Below are 19,984 nucleotides of genomic sequence, written 5' to 3' on the forward strand. Positions count from 1 at the left end.
GTGGTACAAGCACATCTCCTCCACTCAACACTCCATTCCACCATGGCGCTCACAGGACGAACCTGGAACGATGGTCAATGTCATTGTGGACATCATGCTTCAAGAAACGCAGCACATTCCGCATCTGGATCTCCTCTTTGGTGATTTTCTCCCCAGGAGTGATCATGGAGTCGATTGCGTTGTCAACTTGGGCGTCAGCATCCATGTGACCATCATGCTGCTCAAGGACTGGACTGTGGTCAATCGCTTGGCCATTCCGTTTCTCTTGGTCCATCATAGCGGGCTGTTCTGGGGCTTGAACTTCACTTTTGTCGAGTGGGACACCAGCCACTTCCATGGGGCTTTGCTGAACCACTTCCTCCTTCATTCGGGAGTTCTCGCGAGTCTGTAACACCAGGCGCCTCTCAAAATCGCTATCATTGTCTGAAAGCAGTACAGTACTTTCTCTAGAAAAGCCAGACTGTTCTGCTGCTGTAGAAGAGGAATGTGAAATCGGGGAACGATCGCCGGTGGTCTCGGTGCCTGACAAGACAGCAGTGGGCTCAGCGATATAGTCGCCATCTATGACAGGCTCGATTAGTAACTTGTAATTGAGGCTCAATTGGGCAGAACTTACTCGCTGCTTGGTCGCGACCCGTTATGAAGTTATTGACGGACTCCTGAAACATAACATTTCTGTCGTTGCGACGATAGGTCTGGAGCTTCGAGACATGGAGCCAACAATATTTACAATCTTCGAATTCTGGGTCAGTGAGGTACATCGCAGGGTATTTTGATTGAGAGGCCTTGGGACCACCAGGTCCGAAGGATTCGGCCCACTTGAGAACCCCGCTGGCCGGATCGTACTCATAGCATCGTGGGATGTCTCGAAGGTCTTTGACTAGAGGTGTGTCCTTGATAGAGATGTTTGTTTCCTCGAACCCAGCTTGGCTGAGAGATCCCGTCCGTGGAAGTATCACAGCGGCGTAGAAACACCCGTGGTTACCCCAGAATATTTTATACACCTCGCCAGGTTGAGGTTTGATGGGTGAGACACTGGTGCGACTGTTATTTCGAGTATTGGGCGGCATGTCGTCGTCTGTGTCGTCCAACACATCTGCACGCGTCCTCTTGCGTCTTTGTGGTACGCCTACCTCGTCATATGAGAACACTCCAATGGCGACTTTGTTGTTCTTTTCAGCATCTTCATCGCTACAAGGAATCACACGACGGCCGAACTTGGCAATCGCCATTTGGATACTTGTCTCGGTCCCGTCTGGGTTGTGTTCCTGGGCCCGAAGATGCTTTATGGCGCCGAGCAAAGGTTTTGCGGTGCGAAATTCCAGCTGGTGCTCTTCGCACTTCACGATGTACCAGTAATCGCCACATTTGTCGATTACATACTTCTGACGTGCATGGCCATTCTGGTATACTTCACTGAACTCTATCGTCCTATGTGTCAAGGGTCCTGAGGGGATCTGTCGTCTGGCTCGTCTCTTCATCTTGGAAGACTTGGATCTGGGGGTCATCTGTGGGTTTCTGGTGTGTGACCACATAGTCGATTGTTGATTCTCGTTTGTATAATTGCCCGGATTGCATGTTGTGTCAGAAACAGGAGGTATATTTGGAGTTGAAAGGGCTGCGGGTGTTGGTTGTTGAAGGTTGGATACGACAGGGACATAGTCCAAGGTCATTGCGCTGTCTGCAGGCTGAACTTCCTCCTCAATTTGGTCTCCCGCAGAAGGGTCACCCGAAGTTGGAAGATCTGCGATGGGAGAGAATTCCAAGTCTGTTGTGATGTCTGCAGATTGGCCTTCGTTCTCAGGTTGACCTTCCACAGGAGCAGGCGACGACTGTTGGGCAGCAAGCCACTCGGTGAATACTCTCTTACATAGAGTAGTGCCGAGTATGTTCAGATGAGCCCGCAACCCATCTGCTTGCTCTTGCTCGATCCGATTCTGATAGTCATTCTCTTCCTGCCGTACAGTCGTACCTCGAACTTTGAGTTGTTTGATACGCTCCGCGGCCAGAAGAAGAGTATCGCAATTGGGGTGGAAGTCAACTAGGTCACTGCCACCCATCAAGATTGACCCATCTCTGGTGAACGTATAGCTCGCTTCGCGAAATTTTGCATATTCATCCTTGAGCTCGGTTTCGTAGGTATCTCTAGGAGATGGCGTTTGTTGGACGGGCGATCCCTGGCTTTGGTGGTACTGTCGAAGTTGTTCAACCTTCTCAGAAGGCCGGGGATAGTCACACATGGTTCTTCGAGTTTAAACCTGGTAAAACAAACTTATTAGCTCTGAGAGTTGAATGAATACGCGTATCATCAACATACAATCGTTTTCGCAGCCAGAATGAGTTGTCCCGGGGGTTATGCCTCTGTTGACGGCCGAGTTTGGCGGAAGAGATAAAACCACCCAGATTATGGGAAAACGTCGACGAGTGAAGAAGGAAGAAAACAGCTTCTAATTCCAGTCAATTGCGAGTTGGCATACTGGCCAGCCTGATTATTCCTTGGTCCAATAATAGCGCCGGAAATCAACTGGGGTGTGGGTGTGTTGGTCGCATGTACAAGACAAAAGCAAACAATTGCAATGCCAGGGTTAACGATCCTGGCGGAGGCGGGAAGGGTCAAGAAGACGGATCAACAGGAAGAGAGAAGGGAGAAGAGAACAGAGGATGTCGGCTGGGTTGGTAGCTGGAAGGTATGAGTATGGGTCCTAGGGGCCGAACCAGGTATTGTCACTTTTTTCCTGGCTCGCCTTCTTGGATGTCCATAACATGACAGCCGTCGAGCGTAGTCGTGCAACAAAAGCAACGACAAAGGACGATTCCATCCAATGCTATCCATACATTTACTCTACACTGTATTTTTATGGTAGCATCTAACGGTAGCTGCAACAATGCAGGTGGCTGTAAGCGGTTCGACCAAATTACTTACTGTGTACGAATAAAGATGTCTCTTTCCTCCTGTCGACAATTTTGGTTTGGCTTCATCATATTTGTGACACATGCAGCTAGTAGAATTAGGAGAATTAGTGTAGGGCGTTGTGTATAAGCAAATATTTGTGTTTTAAGAGTGCGGAAAGACAATGCCTGTAGCCGGATCCCTACCTAAATTGCGTGTGCAGGGGTATCGGAGATGTGTACTTGTTATGAAACTAAGAAGACGCCACCAACAGAGTGATAGCTCTCACAGGCTACCATGAATTTTCACTGAGATCTGCGTTAGACTAATGCAAGTCTCTAACAGTTTGCTGTAAATATCGTCTCATTCTCCTCTGCATAGCCTATTAACCCATTATTGTACTGTTTCAACAAGCGAGTTATCTTAGCTATACCCCTCCGACGGCTTGCAGATCTCGATGGCTGTGAATATTTGTGGCTTACTTAGATCACAATCTTCTCTCTAAGACAAAGCAAACAAAAGAAAGGCAACTGCAGCAAGTGTGAATGTGAACCAGGGATCTGCAAAAGGATCAGGCTCTTAGTTTCGAGCTAGAGACAAACATGCATGAATAATGAGCAGCTGACCTTTTCATTTTCCTAAGGTAATCACGCCACATCGTAGCTAACAGACTGTCGGAGACACTGCCAGCTGCTGTATTAGACAAAACTCCATTATTGTGCTGCATTCACTTAGAAAGTCGGGTTGCAAATCTGGATTGTTCCCAACTTTGTCAAATAAAACGTTTATGTACTCCATAGTTCATCATCTTGAATAATAACCATCCTAATATTGTATTCACCCCTGTTTTTGGGCAGTTTTAGATGTAGAGGAAACGGTGTTCAACACGTTGTCAAGGGCCGCCATCGTCTCATCCCATGCCTGCATTTTAGGATTGGCTCGTGCCTCACTCGGGACCACAGCACGTGCAGAGCTAGGTCCAGCATGTGCATCATCACTCATGAACATATTCTCGTCCTCTTGATGTGTGGGACCGTGACGATTGACGGCGGGACCGCATTGCAATGTGCTTCTGGAATGTGGCCCGTTCTCATGTGTAGTAGTCTTGGAGAGACAGCTGTCTTCGCTGTCCCTGATGGTCCGAGAATCAACCTCCATCTGGTCGGCATGCTGCTCAGAGTCTGAGAAATGGCCACTGGCTCGACTGGGCTCCCCATATGAACGTGGACCGATACCGTAAGAAGATGAGGGATTGGGCGCGCGAAACACGGGGCGCCGGACTACTCGATCTCCGGTCATACTTAATGGTTCAATGCCGGGAGAAGAGTTAGGTGTACCCGCTGAAGGACTGTCATCGGAGCTTTCTGTCGCAGAAGTATCGTCGTCGGTGTTATCGGTACCTGTAGCAAACATGGTTAGTGATATCCTTTCCATTAAGCTTGACAAACTAGAGCTTACCGGCAACACTGCCCTTTGCTGGTCTAGTCTTGCAGCGTAGAAGGCGCCGACGTTCATGCAGGTACTTATCGACCTGGGACTTGTAACTGACATTACTGTCTTGAGGGTTATACGCCGTGAGGTCTTGAAGATTCACCCAGTTGAATGAACGATTCTGCGGGAATTGGGAACCCTCGAAATACATCACCGGGTATTTCCGGAAAGCGCTCTTGCTTGTATGTAGCTCGTAGGTCGGAGCCCAGATATAAGTTCGGGTGCTGTGGCTATACCAGTGACACGGATGGTAAACTTTTATGAGCTCAGTGCTTTCGACATCCGGTACCCACTGTGGAATTCCTCGCCGGTCACAGCATTCCCAGGGAAGGATCAATACTACAGAATTTTGAGCATCGTCGTAATTGGTTTCGAATACCTGTCCAGGCTGGGGGGCGGCAGAGTCATCATGTGCACAACGAGCAGAGTCCTCGTTGTTGTCTGCATTGATGGCAATGCTCTCACGGGTCTGAGCTCGTTCGTCACCATTGATGGCCCTCAAAGTAACTTTATTGTTCTCTTCAAGCAACTCTGAGGTGCAATCCACCACCTGTGTACCAAACTTGGATAGTACCTTGGCATAATTAAGGGAAACCTTGTGGTTATTGAGATGTTTCGGTCCCTTAAGGTGGGCCATGGCATGTCGTACAGGGCTCCAGCGGTCGAACAATATATTACAAGCTTTGTCTTTGCACTCAAGAATGTAATAGTGGAATCTGAATTCTTCAATCCAATATCTTTTGGCAGCATTGCCGTCATCGTGCACCTCGGCAAAGGTGATTGTCCTTTTTGCGAAAGGTCCGGTAGGTCTATCGCGTCGATCGGGTTTTTTAATGCGCTTGTTGGCCGAATCAGGTACCGTCTTGGGAGATGGTGGGCGCTTTCCATTTCGTGTAGATGGAGTAAATGTTGGGCGCCCAACACCCTCAGCAAGGTCTTGTTGTTTGTTCCTTGTAGTGCGGGGGTGACTGGGATCATCGGCAGGGGGAGTGGGAATCGCTGATGGAATCGCAGATGAAGAGTCTGCCGAGGTAGGCTGTTGAGGGCTGAGTACTTGTGGAGATAGTTGCAATTCAGTGATCGCCGTGATAGGGCAGGCCTCTTCATCAACAGACTCCTGCGCCGGAGTTGACAGTGTCTGTTGACCGGCGAGCCACCGGATGTAAACCCTCTCGAAGAAGGGGCGCCCCAATATATCGAGAAACTCCCGCACCTCGCACTCTTCCTTGTTCTCCGCCTCTTTCTGTTTGACACGGAGCTTAATTTCTTCTTGCTGTTCTACAGCACGCGTAAAAAAGGCGATGGAGGAAGCAACATCACCGCTAGCCGCGGCCTTTAAACATGCTTGGTTGGCGTCTTGGACCTTTTTCTTGGCAGCCTCAAGTTCGACGTGGTAGATATCGTCTGGAGGCATCGGAGTGTCGTCAACCTGGGACATCCAACGGCGATGATACTCTCGAAGCCGTTTGGCCTTCGCAGAATATCCGAGAGGATCACCCATTGTTCATGAACTGGTCGGATCTTAAATGGGGAAAGTGGAAATGTAAACTTAAGAGTATTGTTTTATGATGCTAGATTGAGTTGAAGAGTTGGGTCAGGCGGCAACGTCCTTTATTAGTTCGGGTTATCCCAAAGTTGGAGCAGGCTCCCCGTATCATGGAAAAATATGGAAGGGGTCAGAAACAGAGGAGGTTGCGTCTGATGACGCTAGGTAGTTTCTGCGGGTTGCTAGTTGGTATCTGTACACTGTACGAAGCACTTGCGACTCGGCCAAGCCTGCAGAGTCTTTCCCCTTTGATCCAAAGAAAGCAGGAAACAGACGAGGGCGTGGGAAGTTTCAGTTACGGTGTGTAAGAAGAAAAGCAACGAGGGGGATGCCAAGCCCGTCGAAGAAAAAAAGAAAAGAAACATCACTGAAGAGAGACATCTTAATGTACCTAACTCGAGAAACTTGAAGACGCGTCAAGAATTGACAATGCATACTTCATATTTAAAGTGATTCCTATAACAGTAGCCAGTGTACTGATCTTGAAAGTATATATTAGTCTCGATAATAACAAGATCTTGTAGGTTCCTACAGATTTCATGTTTCAAGCTGTCATTTCCCTTTAAACTGAATGAATAAACAAGCCTGTATACACAACAGTGTAACATTAAGTGGTCACCTTGCATTTGTGCTTCGGCACGTTGAATAAAGGGGTGCATAAAGCAGGGGGCTTGGAAATTCCCATATGCATGTTTGCTTCTTGATTGTTTTAAGTGACCGGGGTGTCGGAGATAAACTGTTCGCTGCAATTAAGAAAAGACGCCACCAACTGCTTACTACGGCCCTAGTCTAATCCTGGGAAGTCTGCGGAATACTCTGTAGTAGCGTAGTTGTCTCGATTTATCACATTCCATTGCGCAAGCGAGACAGGGCAAACCGTTGTAAATAGGAATGCTAACCGGGTAACCTTTCACTCGTCAGACGTGAGACAAACACGTATTGACTAGAGCGCCCGGTCTATTCATGCAACAGGGCGATTGTTTTACGTCCAAGCAAACAAAACCGGGTTTTCGGTGTATACCGTGTCAAAACAAAGTTCCATTTACTGTATAGTCATTTGCCAACGCGGGAGGTGGACGCGATGGTGCGTCGGATCTTCTATGTAACTATCGTGACCAACATGGTAGAGGCTATCTACTTTCCGCCTTGCAGCGAGTGTACTGAGACGGGAATTGATCATTGCTCACGCGGGATCCTTCTTTTTTGTCGCTACTGTTGGGATAAGCTCCCAACCTGATTCCCAGGTTAACAGTATTGCTCAAGAGATGACGCTTCAATTATAGATAGAAACTACGATATGTATAATACAAGGCCTAAAATCAGACAATATAATGAATTGCTACTGCCGGAAGTGAATGTCAGAAGTCGGCGTCAGAACTCGACGTCAGAACTCGACGTCAGAACTCGACGTCAGAATTGCATGTGGGTTTCTCATGCCTACCTAGTGACCATGTCGACCCCTCACGTCGACTCCCAGCGTTGACACTTGGCGTTGACACCTGGCGTCGACTCCCAGCGACGACTCCCAGCGTCGACTCCCAGCGTCGACTCCCAGCGTCGACTCCCGGCGTCGGTACCTAGCGTCGGCACCTGGCGTTGACTCCTGGCGTTGGCTCCCCAGGTCGACTCTCCAGGTTGGCTCTCCATGTCGACTCTCCAGCCCGACTCTTTACGTTGACTCGAAGAGTTTAGGTCTTGATGAGACTGAATTATATAAAGCGCGTTGAATCATAAACAGCTGATTCCATTATGCTCAAGCATCCCATCATCCCTCTATTTCCCGGCGTACCGATATCCCGCATCTATGTCTCATCCCACGTCAAAGCACGAAAACCCCGGGTGGCCTATCGATGGGTGACACCGCGCCTGGCTATCAACATTCGGAGCCTGGTGGGCCATGTTCATCACCTTTGGCTGGGTCAATTTCCTAGGCGTCTTCCAGTCCTACTACGAACAAAACCTTCTCCAAAATTACTCGTCATCAGAGATTGCATGGATAGCTTCTGTCCAGCAGTGTTTGACATACAGCGCGGGCATCCTCCTCGGCAAGGTGTTTGATGACTACGGACCTCGATGGCTTCTCATCATTGGCGGCCTGGCACAGGTCTTTGGTCTTATGATGACTTCCATCTCGACAGAGTACTATCAGGTTTTCCTGTCGCAGGCGATTTGCAGCGCTCTGGGCGCTAGTGCCGTCATGTACCGTACCGTCGAGTCGCTGGCTACATGGTGGAAAGCTAGGAGGGCGACGGCGTACGGTATTGCCATCTCCGGCTCATCTGTTGGCGGAGTCATATTTCCCATCATGGTCAACAGACTGATGCCGCGCGTTGGATTCGGGTGGACGATGCGGGCGGTCGCTTTTATAATCCTGGTCGGGGCTCTCATTGCGATAGCGACTATCCGATCTAATAGAGGCCACACCCCGACACCGTTCAAAATAGCATCATACTGCACGCCATTGAGAGAAATGACATTTGCGCTTCTCTGTCTTGCGATGGCCGTGTTTGGCTTTGGGTTATTTCTTCCCTTCAACTTCATTCCCCTAGAGGGCCAAGCATTGGGCATGTCCTTGGAACTGTCTATTTACTCCATCCTTATTCTCAATGCGGCGAGCGTCTTCGGGCGCATCATCCCTGGGTTCCTGGTGGACAAGTTTGGTCGTTTTAACATGATGATGGTCTGCACAACTATGTCGGCCATCCTGACCCTGGCCGTGTGGCTCCCCGGAAGGTCCAACGCGGCATCACTCTGTTTCTCAGCATTCTTCGGATTCTTCTCTGGCTGTTACATTTCATTGACGCCGGCCCTTGATGTAGAGGTGTCGCCGCCATCTGAGATCGGACATCGCACTGGCATGATCTACTTTTGTATTTCCATTGGTGTGCTGGCTGGCAGCCCCATTGCCGGTGCGCTTGTTGAAGCTGACGGCGGTGGTTACACGTATCTCAAGATCTTTGCCGGCGTTACCATGCTTGCTGGGGCTGTGTTGATCATTGTATTGCGCTTTTACATAAACTGTTCAGTCAAACATAAAGCGAGTGGTGCAAGTCAGAATAGGACAGACAAGGAATGAACAGGAATTTAACTGCTAGAGCGATGCGCAACGCGCTATGGCAGTACAGCCAGCCGGGGATTCAAGTTGAAAGGATCCTTCCGGCTGTTCCCGGCAGGAAAGGACTTAGGGCGAGGAACTTGGGTATATGGTCACTTACACGCAGACATTCGGGCGGGTCAACAACTATATCTCTCAATTAATATCTAAATATAGATGAATGTTTTACTTAGATACCATGTACTTCTTCTTATTTGTGTAAACCTCTGCTACACCCTTTCCGCCACAGTTACCTCCGAGCTGATCGTTGCATGGCACATTGCACCGACTGTCGTTAACCTTTTGAGCACCCGGACGCATTCTCATCCCACAAGTACAGATATTCCCTTCCCAGAGAGCAAAGAAGTCAGCCCTCTTTTCAATTGTGCAACGGCTTGCACACGCATCCACGGACATTTCATCCGGTGAATCGAAAGTGTCACCACCTGTCGTACCCTGAATCGCGTACGTATGGAGATCATGGACGTAACAGCCAAGACTTTCATACTCGACAGGCAACAATTCTTCTTCACTAAAGACTTCAATTGCATCTTTGCCACCGCAGATATTCGTGGTATTACCGTTGCAATGCATGTTGCAATCCGAATCCTTTAGGATCTGACTATCCATACGTAGACGATTGTCGCAGAAACAGGAGTCACCGTTTTGGACCCCCCAAACAGTCCAACGCTGTTGTAAACAGTAAGACTGACAAGCCACGATGGACATGGGCTTGACATGCTTTGCCTCAGCGAGAGTCAAGACGGTACGGTTGGTAGTGTCTGCCTCGCGGGCAAAGCATCCGAAGCGTGTATAAGGCGGAACAGGCTTAAGCTTTTGTACAGAAACTTCCTTGGTTGGACCAACACAATATGTTCGCCCGGGAATAAGATCTTCTGTACAGGTACCTTCCGAAACTGAAGGATTGGCTTGTATGAAGAGAGGAAGGCTAATGTGATACTGGACCAGGACACGAGCGCAGTTATCGCCCTTTTCAACTGTGTACCATCGTCCACAGTCTTTAGTGGTCTTATCGGCAAGTGTAGCACCGACAGGTGGTGCAATGGCCTTGTCGCTATACTCAGAGTATGCTGGGTCTGAACTAGTGGTGTTGACGTCGTGCTTATACTTGCCTCCAGGCGGGGTAGTGCAAATCACTCTACCTAGAGTAATGGTAGCGGACTGGAGATTACCGCAAAGCTCATGAATCCAAGGATTCAGTGTGCGGATGTCTTGTTGGTAGAGACCTGTGGCGATCGCAACGGATATGCAGGTGTCATCTTCCTCAAGCTTGTAGGTCTTGCATTGGAGAGGTAGACAGATCTGAACACCTTCGACAATGTCGTTGCAGTCGAGAATGTCTGGGTTTCCAATGAATATTGCGGAAGATGCGACGCTGTACTTCATAGCCAAAGAGTCGCACGTGTCGCCAGCCTTCGTCTTGTACGTGACATCGGAAAGACAAAAGGTGGGCTCAGCAGGCGCTGGAGGAAAAGGAGAGCCCTGGGCAACAGTTGGTATGTTTGACAGAGAGCATCGCTTGACTGCTTCCTTTAGAGCATCTTGGTAGAAAGAGTCTCTATTGTAATAGGAAAATGGGCTGGCCTGCATCATCTTGAGCCGACTAACATAGCAATCGGAACAGAGATCCTTGGTCGGCATCTTCTCTATAGTCTCAGAAACGGTGAACTTGTATATGATATCTTGGAGATGTTAGGACAGAATCGGAAAAAATGATAGATTGGAATTGCTTACCATTGCAATATCTCCCAGTATTCTTTTCGGTCTGGCATGTCTCGTTGATACCCTGTGAAACGAAAGCTCCCAAGACACCAGCAGCAGCGCCATTGTGCCATGTCGCATTGCCACAGTAGGTATCGACGGCTGATCGCCAATCCGACATTGCTTGTGCACAGCCCTTGTCGCAGACAGACTCGACACTCACCTTATTGGGAAGAACGCCGTGGTATGAAGGCCTCGTCCATTCGGCTGTATAATTATCGCATCGTACAAGAGCGGTGAGTGCATTCTGACAAGCGTCGGGAAATCTGTCGATGTCCAGTGTGTTCTCAGAGTAGATCCTGTAGCCCTCAAAATTGCGCTGTCCGGTGAGATTCCTGGACCCTCCAAGCCAAGCCAGGATGGAAGAAGCGAAACCATTTCTGTTTGGTTTACCAAGTGTCGGAACTCCGTTCAAAGGGCTGACCATCTGAACACTGCCAAGAGTGACGAGATTCTGGACCCAAATATCGTAGCTCTGCTCTGTGTAAAAGATCTTGTCTTGGCAGTCATGCCGCCCCGAGTTGAGGCATGTCTGATCGTAACCGTTGAAGAACGAGTAGAGACCAGCACTGAGGACATGGACTGCCGAAGAGTCGATGATGCGAAGGGCCCAGGCCATAGCACAAGACTTTGAGGTCTTTGTACAGTTGTGAAACTCAGGGTCGTTGGGGAAGGCGCCTGGCTTGAAAGGTGTCGGCGCGTTTGGGGACGATTGAAAGTAGGGTGTTTCGGTCTGGATCAGACCCATGACAACGTTCTGAGCGCCAGATAGCTGGTATTGGTACATTACGCAGTGTTCGACTGATGTGCCCCAGAGCCATGTTGGACCCTTGCTCTCAATGAGCATGCCTCGGCCAACATATATGTCAACTTGTGTCTGATCGGCTGTGTCGAAGTCGTGGTCTGCTGTCCACATCCAGACATTTTCCAAGTAAGCAGAAGAGTCGGGGGTCAGGTGAAGCATAAGGGATGCAGCAACACAATTAGGATTGACTTTGCCTGACAGTTTGGGACAGTCCTTGACAGTGAGATCGGTGCCCGCAGCACCCCCAACTCTAAAATGGGTATCTTGGAATGTGCGTTAGCTGAGTTGTTCAGAAACCTCGTTATGAGAGAATAGCTTACCCCAAAGACCAGCAGAACCCTGGACAGATTCATGTACATTCCACTCCATCATGATAGCACCGGCTGTAGCCCCTCGGACAGTCATCATCATGTTTTGAATCTCAACAACGCCGACCTGACCTGGCAGACCCACACGGACTGCGACGCGAGGCTTAAGAGCGTCCGCAAACTTGGAGCCAGTAGCCATGATTTGTGGCCAAGCCTGGCCGATAACACGCGAACCAACGGGGATATCAAGGGTGTCTGTAATTATATATACACCGAATGGGACGTATACAATCGCAGACATGTTGGCAGCAGCCGAGAAAAGATGATTCAGAACAGCTGTGTCATCGGTCAAACCGTCACCTTTGGCACCGTACGCTTTCGCATCGAGAATCTGACTGAAGCCCAAATTGTCATACTTGGGACGGCGTCTGGTAAAGAACTGTTTGCGTCCACCGGTTACAAGAGACGAGTTTCTGACAGGGCTGTCAAGGGTGGCCCCATTGTGGAAAGCGCTGGTACCGTTGGCGCTGGTGACTCTTCCAAAGCCCCAAGTGTCAACGTTGACAGTTCCTTTGCCACCACGTAGAAGAACCTGCTTCTTCGAGGCATCTTCAACGATGGTGTCGACGTTGTAGAAACCGGAATTGCTGAGTAATAGAGCGGTGGAGTTGTCGGCCATGATTGAAGTTGAGACTGCGACTTTAACATAATGGAAGCGCAGATCGGTCATGTGAAGAGAGCCTATTCCTTGCCCAGTGCTCATCGGCTGTAAATTATCAGTGTGTGTAAAGTAAATAAAAGGCTGCAGTGACTTACACCTCCTGCACCACCGACGATAGTGAGACCAGTTTTACAATTGTCGACGACAATGTTCTGCATGGTCCACCCCCAGTCCCAATGTATCTGGATAGCGGTCTCAGCCTCTTCGAAATAGAGACCACTAGCTGTGAATTGTTGGTTGCCCATGTATGCACTATTGATTAAATGGTTAGTCATCGACTTGGTAGTATCCAGGTAGATCCAGTGAACTTGCCCGAATTTGCCTCCTACGAAATAGAGGTCGGAGAGAAAACCACCACTGCCGTTCTCCATGTAGATACCCTTTTATTGAAACATCGATTAGTCAACCGCGAACTATTTGCATCGAGACACGACTTCAAATACCTGCTGTGTTGTCTTGGGATCATCCTTAAACTTCGTCATATAGAAATGAATGTTCTCGAGGGATGTGCCCTGAGCCACTTGCCAATGGATCCCGCAAACTTGAGCGCTGGCAGGAGTTGGACGGACATCAATGATGAAGTTGCGGACACTGCGAAGAAAGTTGTTTTGGTTGAGATACCTGGATGCATAACATTAATTTCCGTTATTCATATTGTAAATAACCAACCTACCATTCCGATGTCTCTCCTGTATAAACCTATGATATGGATTAGATGAATATGGGTGGCCTATACATTGTAGTACTTACGTTGGAAGTAATGACACCAAGACCAACAAAGCTCGGCGCCGCAATGATAGTCGGAAGATCAAGAGGCTACGGGAGTCAAAGTTAGATAAGAGTTGTGAAGACATTTGGACGGGAACACCTTACATTGCCAATCATTTCGGTATTGTAGTACTGAATTATAGAAGAGCTGACTTTATAAGTGCCTGGAGGGAAGTAAACGGTCGCTGGATAAATTGTGCTTCCAGTGCATTTGCCTCCACCACACCGACCACCGCTGGAGATAGCTTTGTTAATGGCATCTGTATCATCAGCAACGCCATCACCTGTAGGATATAGTCAGAATATCAATTTCACCTTCATAGACCGATGAACTTGCCTTTAGCACCAAAGTCTTTGACATCTCGCCAAACTTGATATCCAGTCGGGGCAAATGGACTCGAGCCTCTCTGGGACATTGTAGCCATCCACCAGTCTGAGCTAGCTCTTTTATGAAGTTCGTTATCGCTGTTGATCACATGATCAGCGGCATCAGTCTCATTTTCACTGTAGCGAAAAGCGGATGGTGGCTCATGTACAGGCTTTATTAATCCTGAGTCGTACTGAAGCATGGGAGGCATCATGTTAGTATCATTGTTCTTGTAAAGGAAGGTATCCTTCAAGTGTTGCACATCGGAAGCATAGCCACCATCAAGGTCCTCGGGAGATGGCTTCCAGGCCTCTGAAAGTAGGCGTGCGGCCTTGATAAGTTCATCAGGGATAGTATAACGAAGATCCTTCGAAGTTCCGTTTCCTGTGTCTCTACTCTTGAGTGACTTTGTAGTGGCATTGCGGTATTCCAATGGGGGAGGTGCTTTCTGGGTCCTTCTAAGCTCTGTGGAGTTTAGCACTTCCAAGCGGTTTGGGCGTGGGTTAGCGATGATGGCATGGTTTGCATGAGCCATTGCAGCTTGACCAGCCGCCAAGATCTTGCGAGCAGCATCAAGGCCTGACCCATCGCTTGAAGAACCATTTGAAGCACGTTTATGACCATGATGATGAGAGTGTTCAGAGTGCAGATGAGAATGATGATGGCCCGCGGCAAAGACCGCAAGGGGCATGCAGAATAGGAAGAATAATAATCGCAACCACATCTTTAGATGATGGCCGCCAAAGAGTGACTAGTAATATAAGCAATGTTCAAGATGATACGAATAAACGGCCGTAGAGGGTGATGATAGAGACTTTGGTGAAAAGCAAGATTAGAGAAGGGCAATCCCAAACTAGCTATACAACCACCCAGCATCTAACTAGTCCGCAGAGTTTTCTTATCACATGGGAATCTATGGTATGGTATCCAACAAAGTTGCTGAGTGGTTTTTGGAAGAGGTCCGAGTGGGCGACTTCATTTCGGATCCTCGCTATCCCTTGCACACAAAGATGAATTGTATTTCCGTGAGTCAAGTCTTGGCTGTCGGATGTCGGCGAAACTAACCGAGCTCCTTGATGTTGCATAGCATGTGGATCAAAAGAGGCGAGAAAAGTGGATGGGCTGAAAGATTTTAGACCCTGACCAACAGTTTCTTAACCTGATTGAGATGCCAAGACCATGTAATTCACGACAACCAACACAGATATCCATCAAACATAAACGAAGATGGTAAATGAATCGTTTAGCTTGCTCTGATGATCATGCCATTCCATAACTAGGGGCACATAAACGGCCCGGTCCTTGGCAACAAAATCCTCATACCAGTTAGACTGGTCTTGCTAGTTATTGTTCGGTTAGAATAGCAGTCAAGCATGAATCAACAACACGGGCTAGAAGTCGGATGGTCTCACATATCATCGCTCGAGGTTTCTAGGCTAGTGTAAAGGTGCAATTTCCGAGTGACCCACGACTCCATCCATACGACCGCAGACGGAATCAGGGACCTTCTCTCCTTTTGTCCTGCAAGCTGTTCCAAGACATTAGATGTCAATACGGTACTCTTACCTGTCCCTCATCTTTCTAACTACACTCGTTCGTTACACTTTGCGAATATCTTGGTCAATATGCTACCCACCAAACGCCGTTCACGGCTATTATTATTACTGTTTCTTGTTATTCAACTACTCTCAGTTACCGTATTTGCAGCAGAATGCAGCAAGACGAAACTTTGTGCAACTGGATGTTGCAGCAGTGCAGGTTACTGCGGCACCTCCAAGGATCATTGCGGGAAGGGATGTCAAAGTACTTGCGATTTCAAGACTGAATGTGACAAAAACAACCCGTGCAAGGGCAATGCATGCTGTTCCAAGTTTGGTCATTGCGGACTTGGACCGGACTGTAAGTACAATTCTTGCTGCGAGTCTATCTAGATACTGATTTTGGGAGTTTGCGGGAAGGACTGTGTTGCTGGCTGTGATGCCAAAGGCGAGTGTGATCCCGGTGGCTTTGGCTCCAAGTTTTCAAACCATACAAAGTGCCCACTCAACGTCTGTTGTTCTAAGCATGGGTAAGTCGATTAAATCATCATGCATCATTGTTTCTTTAAGGCTGACATCAAGATAGCTATTGTGGCACTACCAAGGACTTTTGCGGGAAGAAGACAGTCAATCGACCATCTTGCTCTTCTAAGAGTGGCCCTATGAGAAGAGTCGTTGGATATATCGAAGGATGGGCTTCTACCAGATCCTGCGATAAGTTTACGCCCTCTGATATTCCAGACGGCGTGTACACACATATCAACTTCGCTTTTGCCAGTATCGACCCGAAGACCTTCGAGATCGTCCCTGCATCCAGCAAAGACCCAGCCTTGTACCGCGAATTGACAAACAAGAAAAAGACTGACCCCAAGTTGAAAGTCTTCATTGCTATTGGTGGATGGGCCTTTAATGACCCAGGCCCAACTGTTACGACTTTCTCCGACATTGCTCGCTCCGATACCAATCAGAGGGCATTCATCAAGTCGCTCATATCATTCATGGCTACTTATGGATTCGATGGTGTCGACATTGACTGGGAATATCCCGCTGCTGATGATCGCGAAGGACGAGTTGAAGACTTTGACAATCTCCCCAAGTTCCTAAGCAATCTCAAGAGGGCGTTGAAGCAAAGCGGCGAGCGGAATGGTCTCAGCATTGCTATTCCTGCGTCGTACTGGTATCTCCAACACTTTGATCTCGAAAAGATCTCCAAGCATGTCGATTACTTCAATGTCATGACCTATGACTTTCATGGTGCTTGGGATACTCCTAAATCCTGGCTCGGCAATCATCTCAACTCTCATACCAACCTGACCGAGATCAAGGATGCTTTTGATCTGCTGTGGCGCAATAATGTTGACCCCGATCAAGTCAATATGGGTCTTGCATTATATGCCCGAACATTCTCAGCCTCTAGCAGCAGTTGTATGTCTCCCGGTTGTCTCTTTGATGCTGGTGGACCTTCGGAGCCGTGTACCAACGCCGTTGGTGTCATGTCCAACCCTGAGATCATGCGAAAGCTTGCTGGTAAGGCCAGTTCAGGCGTGTTGGACAAAACCGCGGCTATCAAGACTCTTAAGTTTGGCAGTACGTGGTTGACCTACGATGATGTCGATACCTGGAAGCTCAAGCTTGAATTTGCTCGCAGCCAGTGTCTTGGGGGTGCCATGGTCTGGGCGATCAGCCAAGACACTTCTGATGGTAAATTTTCCATGCAACTGCAACAGGCTACAGGCTACAAATCAAAGGGCGTGAGCTTTTTGAACAGTACCACATTTTTGGGGAGTGGTGTTTTCATCGAAACAGACCAAAATGAGCCTAATGGTGATGCTAGCGACAACCAGTGTCACTGGACCAATTGTGGACAAAAATGTCCCGATGGCTGGGCCGGGGTTAGACGCCGGGACTCGGACAAGAAGACTGCTATCATGACGGATGACACCGGGTGTGATGACAATCGCGAGCGAACATTCTGCTGCCCACCGGGTGACCAGCCCTATTGCCAGTGGCAATTCTTCAACAATGGATACTGTATCCCGGGATGCGGCCCATCAGCAGGGATGGAAGTAGGGTCATCGGGAGCAAAGTGTGGGAGCAGCGAGTTTGCTCAAACAGCGTGTTGCAAGGGGGATACATCAGGCCTGGATGTCTATCGCCAGTACGAGTGGTACGGCCTAGAGAAGGAGTGCGCCAGAGACGAGGACGATTCGCCATGTGGATGGGACGCTACCTACGATCAACTACTCACCGAGAGCTGGGATGGCAGTGGCGACCAAAACTGCTATGATAGCAAGGGGAACAGAGGACCCAGACCTCTCTGCGAAAACACCAGAGACACCAGCAAGCCGCACTTCTCCAACTGCATATGGTCGGACGATTACTACTTGGGTCGTACCGATACCGTTTCAACAGGGACATGCAACAGCAACTGTCCTAAAGGAAAGATCAAGGTAGCCTTGCAGTCGAAGAACAACAAGTGCGGCAAGGGCACTTCCGCCTACTGCTGCGACGTCACAATCTCTGAACCTATACATCGGCTCGGCGATGATGAAATGGAAGATGCGATCAAGGAATGGGTCAAGAACCCCACCTGTCCTGACATCACCAATTTTGATGAAGACAAGCTATCATCACGCTCTCTCGAGAATTCGGATTACGATACAGATGAGAGTGCGTCTGACTTGGTCAAGCGTGCCGGTCTCGATAGACTGGCTGCATCATTGACGGTTGTGCAAGTGATCGAGAAGCTCATGACATTTCCAAAAACCTCCCGGGCGACCAGGGATATAAATGCCATGGTGACCAAGTACTTCAAACCTATATGGCCACATATCACTGGCGCCTACGTCGCGGGAAGGCTATGGGAACTGCGAGACAGTGGCAAGACGACCTTGATAGCAGCTTGGGACTTTGTTTGCAATATTGATGCAGAAGAGAAAAAGGCAGAGAAGGATGGAAAAGCACCAAAGGGTACTTCATTCTGCCACATCCCCATGTTGGACACTTATGACCCTGGGTCGCTGCAAGATCCCCGGGGCGGGCGAAGTGATGCTGATATCTCAGATATCTTTGGCCCCATTGGCACCATCAACGACAGTGGCGACTTGAAGTTTCCATTCGACGAAATGCTGTGGTCGTCTGACTGGGTAGCCGACGATGCTCTTGAGAAACGAGGGAAAACATATGGCAAACGGCGTGAATTTGAAGCGACATGTCCTGATGGGATAACCAAAGTGGCAATGAAGTCATTTACCTACCCGAGTGGCGATAATGGAGATCACTTGGCCGATAAAAATGGCGACGACAACAAGTATTGGGTTGATAACCTCGGCGATTGCTTTTCTGCAATTGTGATGGATAATGGCTATACGGGTGACGGTAACCAATATATTTGTGAGTATCAAGAGCCCCCGTTCCTCCGTCTTCTCAAACATCGACTGACTGCAGTAGCTGAACACATTTTGGAGCTACAGTCGGTCCCCATGTTTATGGAGTACACAATGGGCGTCCAAAAGAGACTGCGAAACACATTTAGCCCCTCCGGACTGCCATTGAAAGCTCCGTTCAACCCAGAAGCTCACTCGCTGTTGACATGCGGCTTCTGGGCCAATGACTTCACCTACGGTTTCTACGAGTGGCAGAACAAATACGGGAACGCGAAGCCAGTCGAAGTCTTGTTCGAACTGCTTGGCTCAACTGCCAATAGCATTCACATGGTTAATACTGAAGCAAAGTTCAACGGAAAGAAGGGTTTGGTAAGTTATTTTCTCTTTTCACTTGCCTTTTGGTTCCTATTTTGAGCTTCATTTCTTCCTGTATTCTGCTGTTTCTAATACATTTATTACTAGATTTGGGCTTTTAACGAACCAGTCGCTGATAGTACCTGGACGTCGCTGTATGCCCGCACGGACGACGCAACTGCTTTACGCGCGTTTGAACAGTTGATGCTGGTATGTCAACATTGCCATCTATGAAAGAATTCGACACTTGTGATACTAATGCAAACTTCAGGTTGAACAAGTCTTTCCCTATCTCACAAATCCAAGCATCAAGACCAAACTTCTCAGTGCGCACCACGATGTGATAGAATTCTTGGATGAGTACGAGTCACTTTACAGAACGCAGTATCCCAACAATGGCCCCATTGGTCTTTCCGACATGTGGCGTAATTTCATGACCGAACTGCTGTCAAAGATGCAGCAATGGACCAACAACTGGCTTGAACGTCGTACTGGGAAAATGTTGGATAACTGGCATGCTGAGTATCTGCGTAGGCAGGCCGCAACCCGCGCACTGACAGCGGCTGGCAGTCCGGCAGCCGCGGCAGCCGCAGCAGCCGAATTTGAAGCGCTCAAACATTTGAACGATGCCTACAAGCACAATCGCCAATATAGTGCCTATGTCAATGCCTTCAACCCGGAATCATTTCTGACTGGAGCTTTGGGTTAGCAGAAAGAGAGACACAATCTCTAGTTTAGACATTAGATACCTAGATAGGTAAATATCGGCGGTGCATTGGTCTACATCCATCCATGCCTTAGTACCAAGTACTTACTAAGGTACTACTACTGCCCACTACACATCTCAAGTTAGAAGGTACCTAGGTACCTAGCCAGTGGGGCTGATTATTGTCTTAGTAATAAAATAAAAATTGCTACCTCCAATAATCCCCTC

The 19,984-nt window shown here is 48.6% G+C and overlaps 5 protein-coding genes across 5 annotated transcripts; 2 read left to right on the forward strand and 3 right to left on the reverse strand.

Moving 5' to 3' along the window:
• Nucleotides 1-49: 49 nt before the first annotated feature.
• On the reverse strand, nucleotides 50-2,240 carry FPSE_05540 (uncharacterized protein; the record flags this gene model as incomplete). Its single annotated transcript, XM_009258658.1, has 2 exons — nucleotides 50-561; nucleotides 617-2,240. 2 exons carry the CDS (start codon nucleotides 2,238-2,240, stop codon nucleotides 50-52), a joined length of 2,136 nt encoding a protein of 711 aa, XP_009256933.1.
• Nucleotides 2,241-3,727: 1,487 nt separating this feature from the next.
• On the reverse strand, nucleotides 3,728-5,882 carry FPSE_05539 (uncharacterized protein; the record flags this gene model as incomplete). The annotated part of the gene is made up of 2 exons (XM_009258657.1): nucleotides 3,728-4,290; nucleotides 4,349-5,882. The coding sequence occupies 2 exons, from the start codon at nucleotides 5,880-5,882 to the stop codon at nucleotides 3,728-3,730; spliced, it is 2,097 nt and encodes a 698-aa protein (XP_009256932.1).
• Nucleotides 5,883-7,824: 1,942 nt separating this feature from the next.
• FPSE_05538 (uncharacterized protein) lies at nucleotides 7,825-9,003 on the forward strand (the record flags this gene model as incomplete). The annotated part of the gene is made up of 1 exon (XM_009258656.1): nucleotides 7,825-9,003. One exon carries the CDS (start codon nucleotides 7,825-7,827, stop codon nucleotides 9,001-9,003), a length of 1,179 nt encoding a protein of 392 aa, XP_009256931.1.
• A 204-nt stretch (nucleotides 9,004-9,207) lies between these two features.
• Nucleotides 9,208-14,496, reverse strand: FPSE_05537 (uncharacterized protein; the record flags this gene model as incomplete). Its single annotated transcript, XM_009258655.1, has 9 exons — nucleotides 9,208-10,724; nucleotides 10,777-11,871; nucleotides 11,929-12,682; nucleotides 12,733-13,017; nucleotides 13,081-13,258; nucleotides 13,311-13,336; nucleotides 13,388-13,453; nucleotides 13,511-13,689; nucleotides 13,731-14,496. 9 exons carry the CDS (start codon nucleotides 14,494-14,496, stop codon nucleotides 9,208-9,210), a joined length of 4,866 nt encoding a protein of 1,621 aa, XP_009256930.1.
• A 1,130-nt stretch (nucleotides 14,497-15,626) lies between these two features.
• FPSE_05536 (uncharacterized protein) lies at nucleotides 15,627-19,759 on the forward strand (the record flags this gene model as incomplete). The annotated part of the gene is made up of 6 exons (XM_009258654.1): nucleotides 15,627-15,671; nucleotides 15,731-15,840; nucleotides 15,897-18,703; nucleotides 18,761-19,065; nucleotides 19,159-19,260; nucleotides 19,322-19,759. The coding sequence occupies 6 exons, from the start codon at nucleotides 15,627-15,629 to the stop codon at nucleotides 19,757-19,759; spliced, it is 3,807 nt and encodes a 1,268-aa protein (XP_009256929.1).
• Between the last annotated feature and the right edge of the window lie 225 nt (nucleotides 19,760-19,984).

This window comes from Fusarium pseudograminearum, chromosome 2, assembly GCF_000303195.2.
Source record: "Fusarium pseudograminearum CS3096 chromosome 2, whole genome shotgun sequence".
In the NCBI taxonomy this organism is placed as follows: domain Eukaryota; kingdom Fungi; phylum Ascomycota; class Sordariomycetes; order Hypocreales; family Nectriaceae; genus Fusarium; species Fusarium pseudograminearum.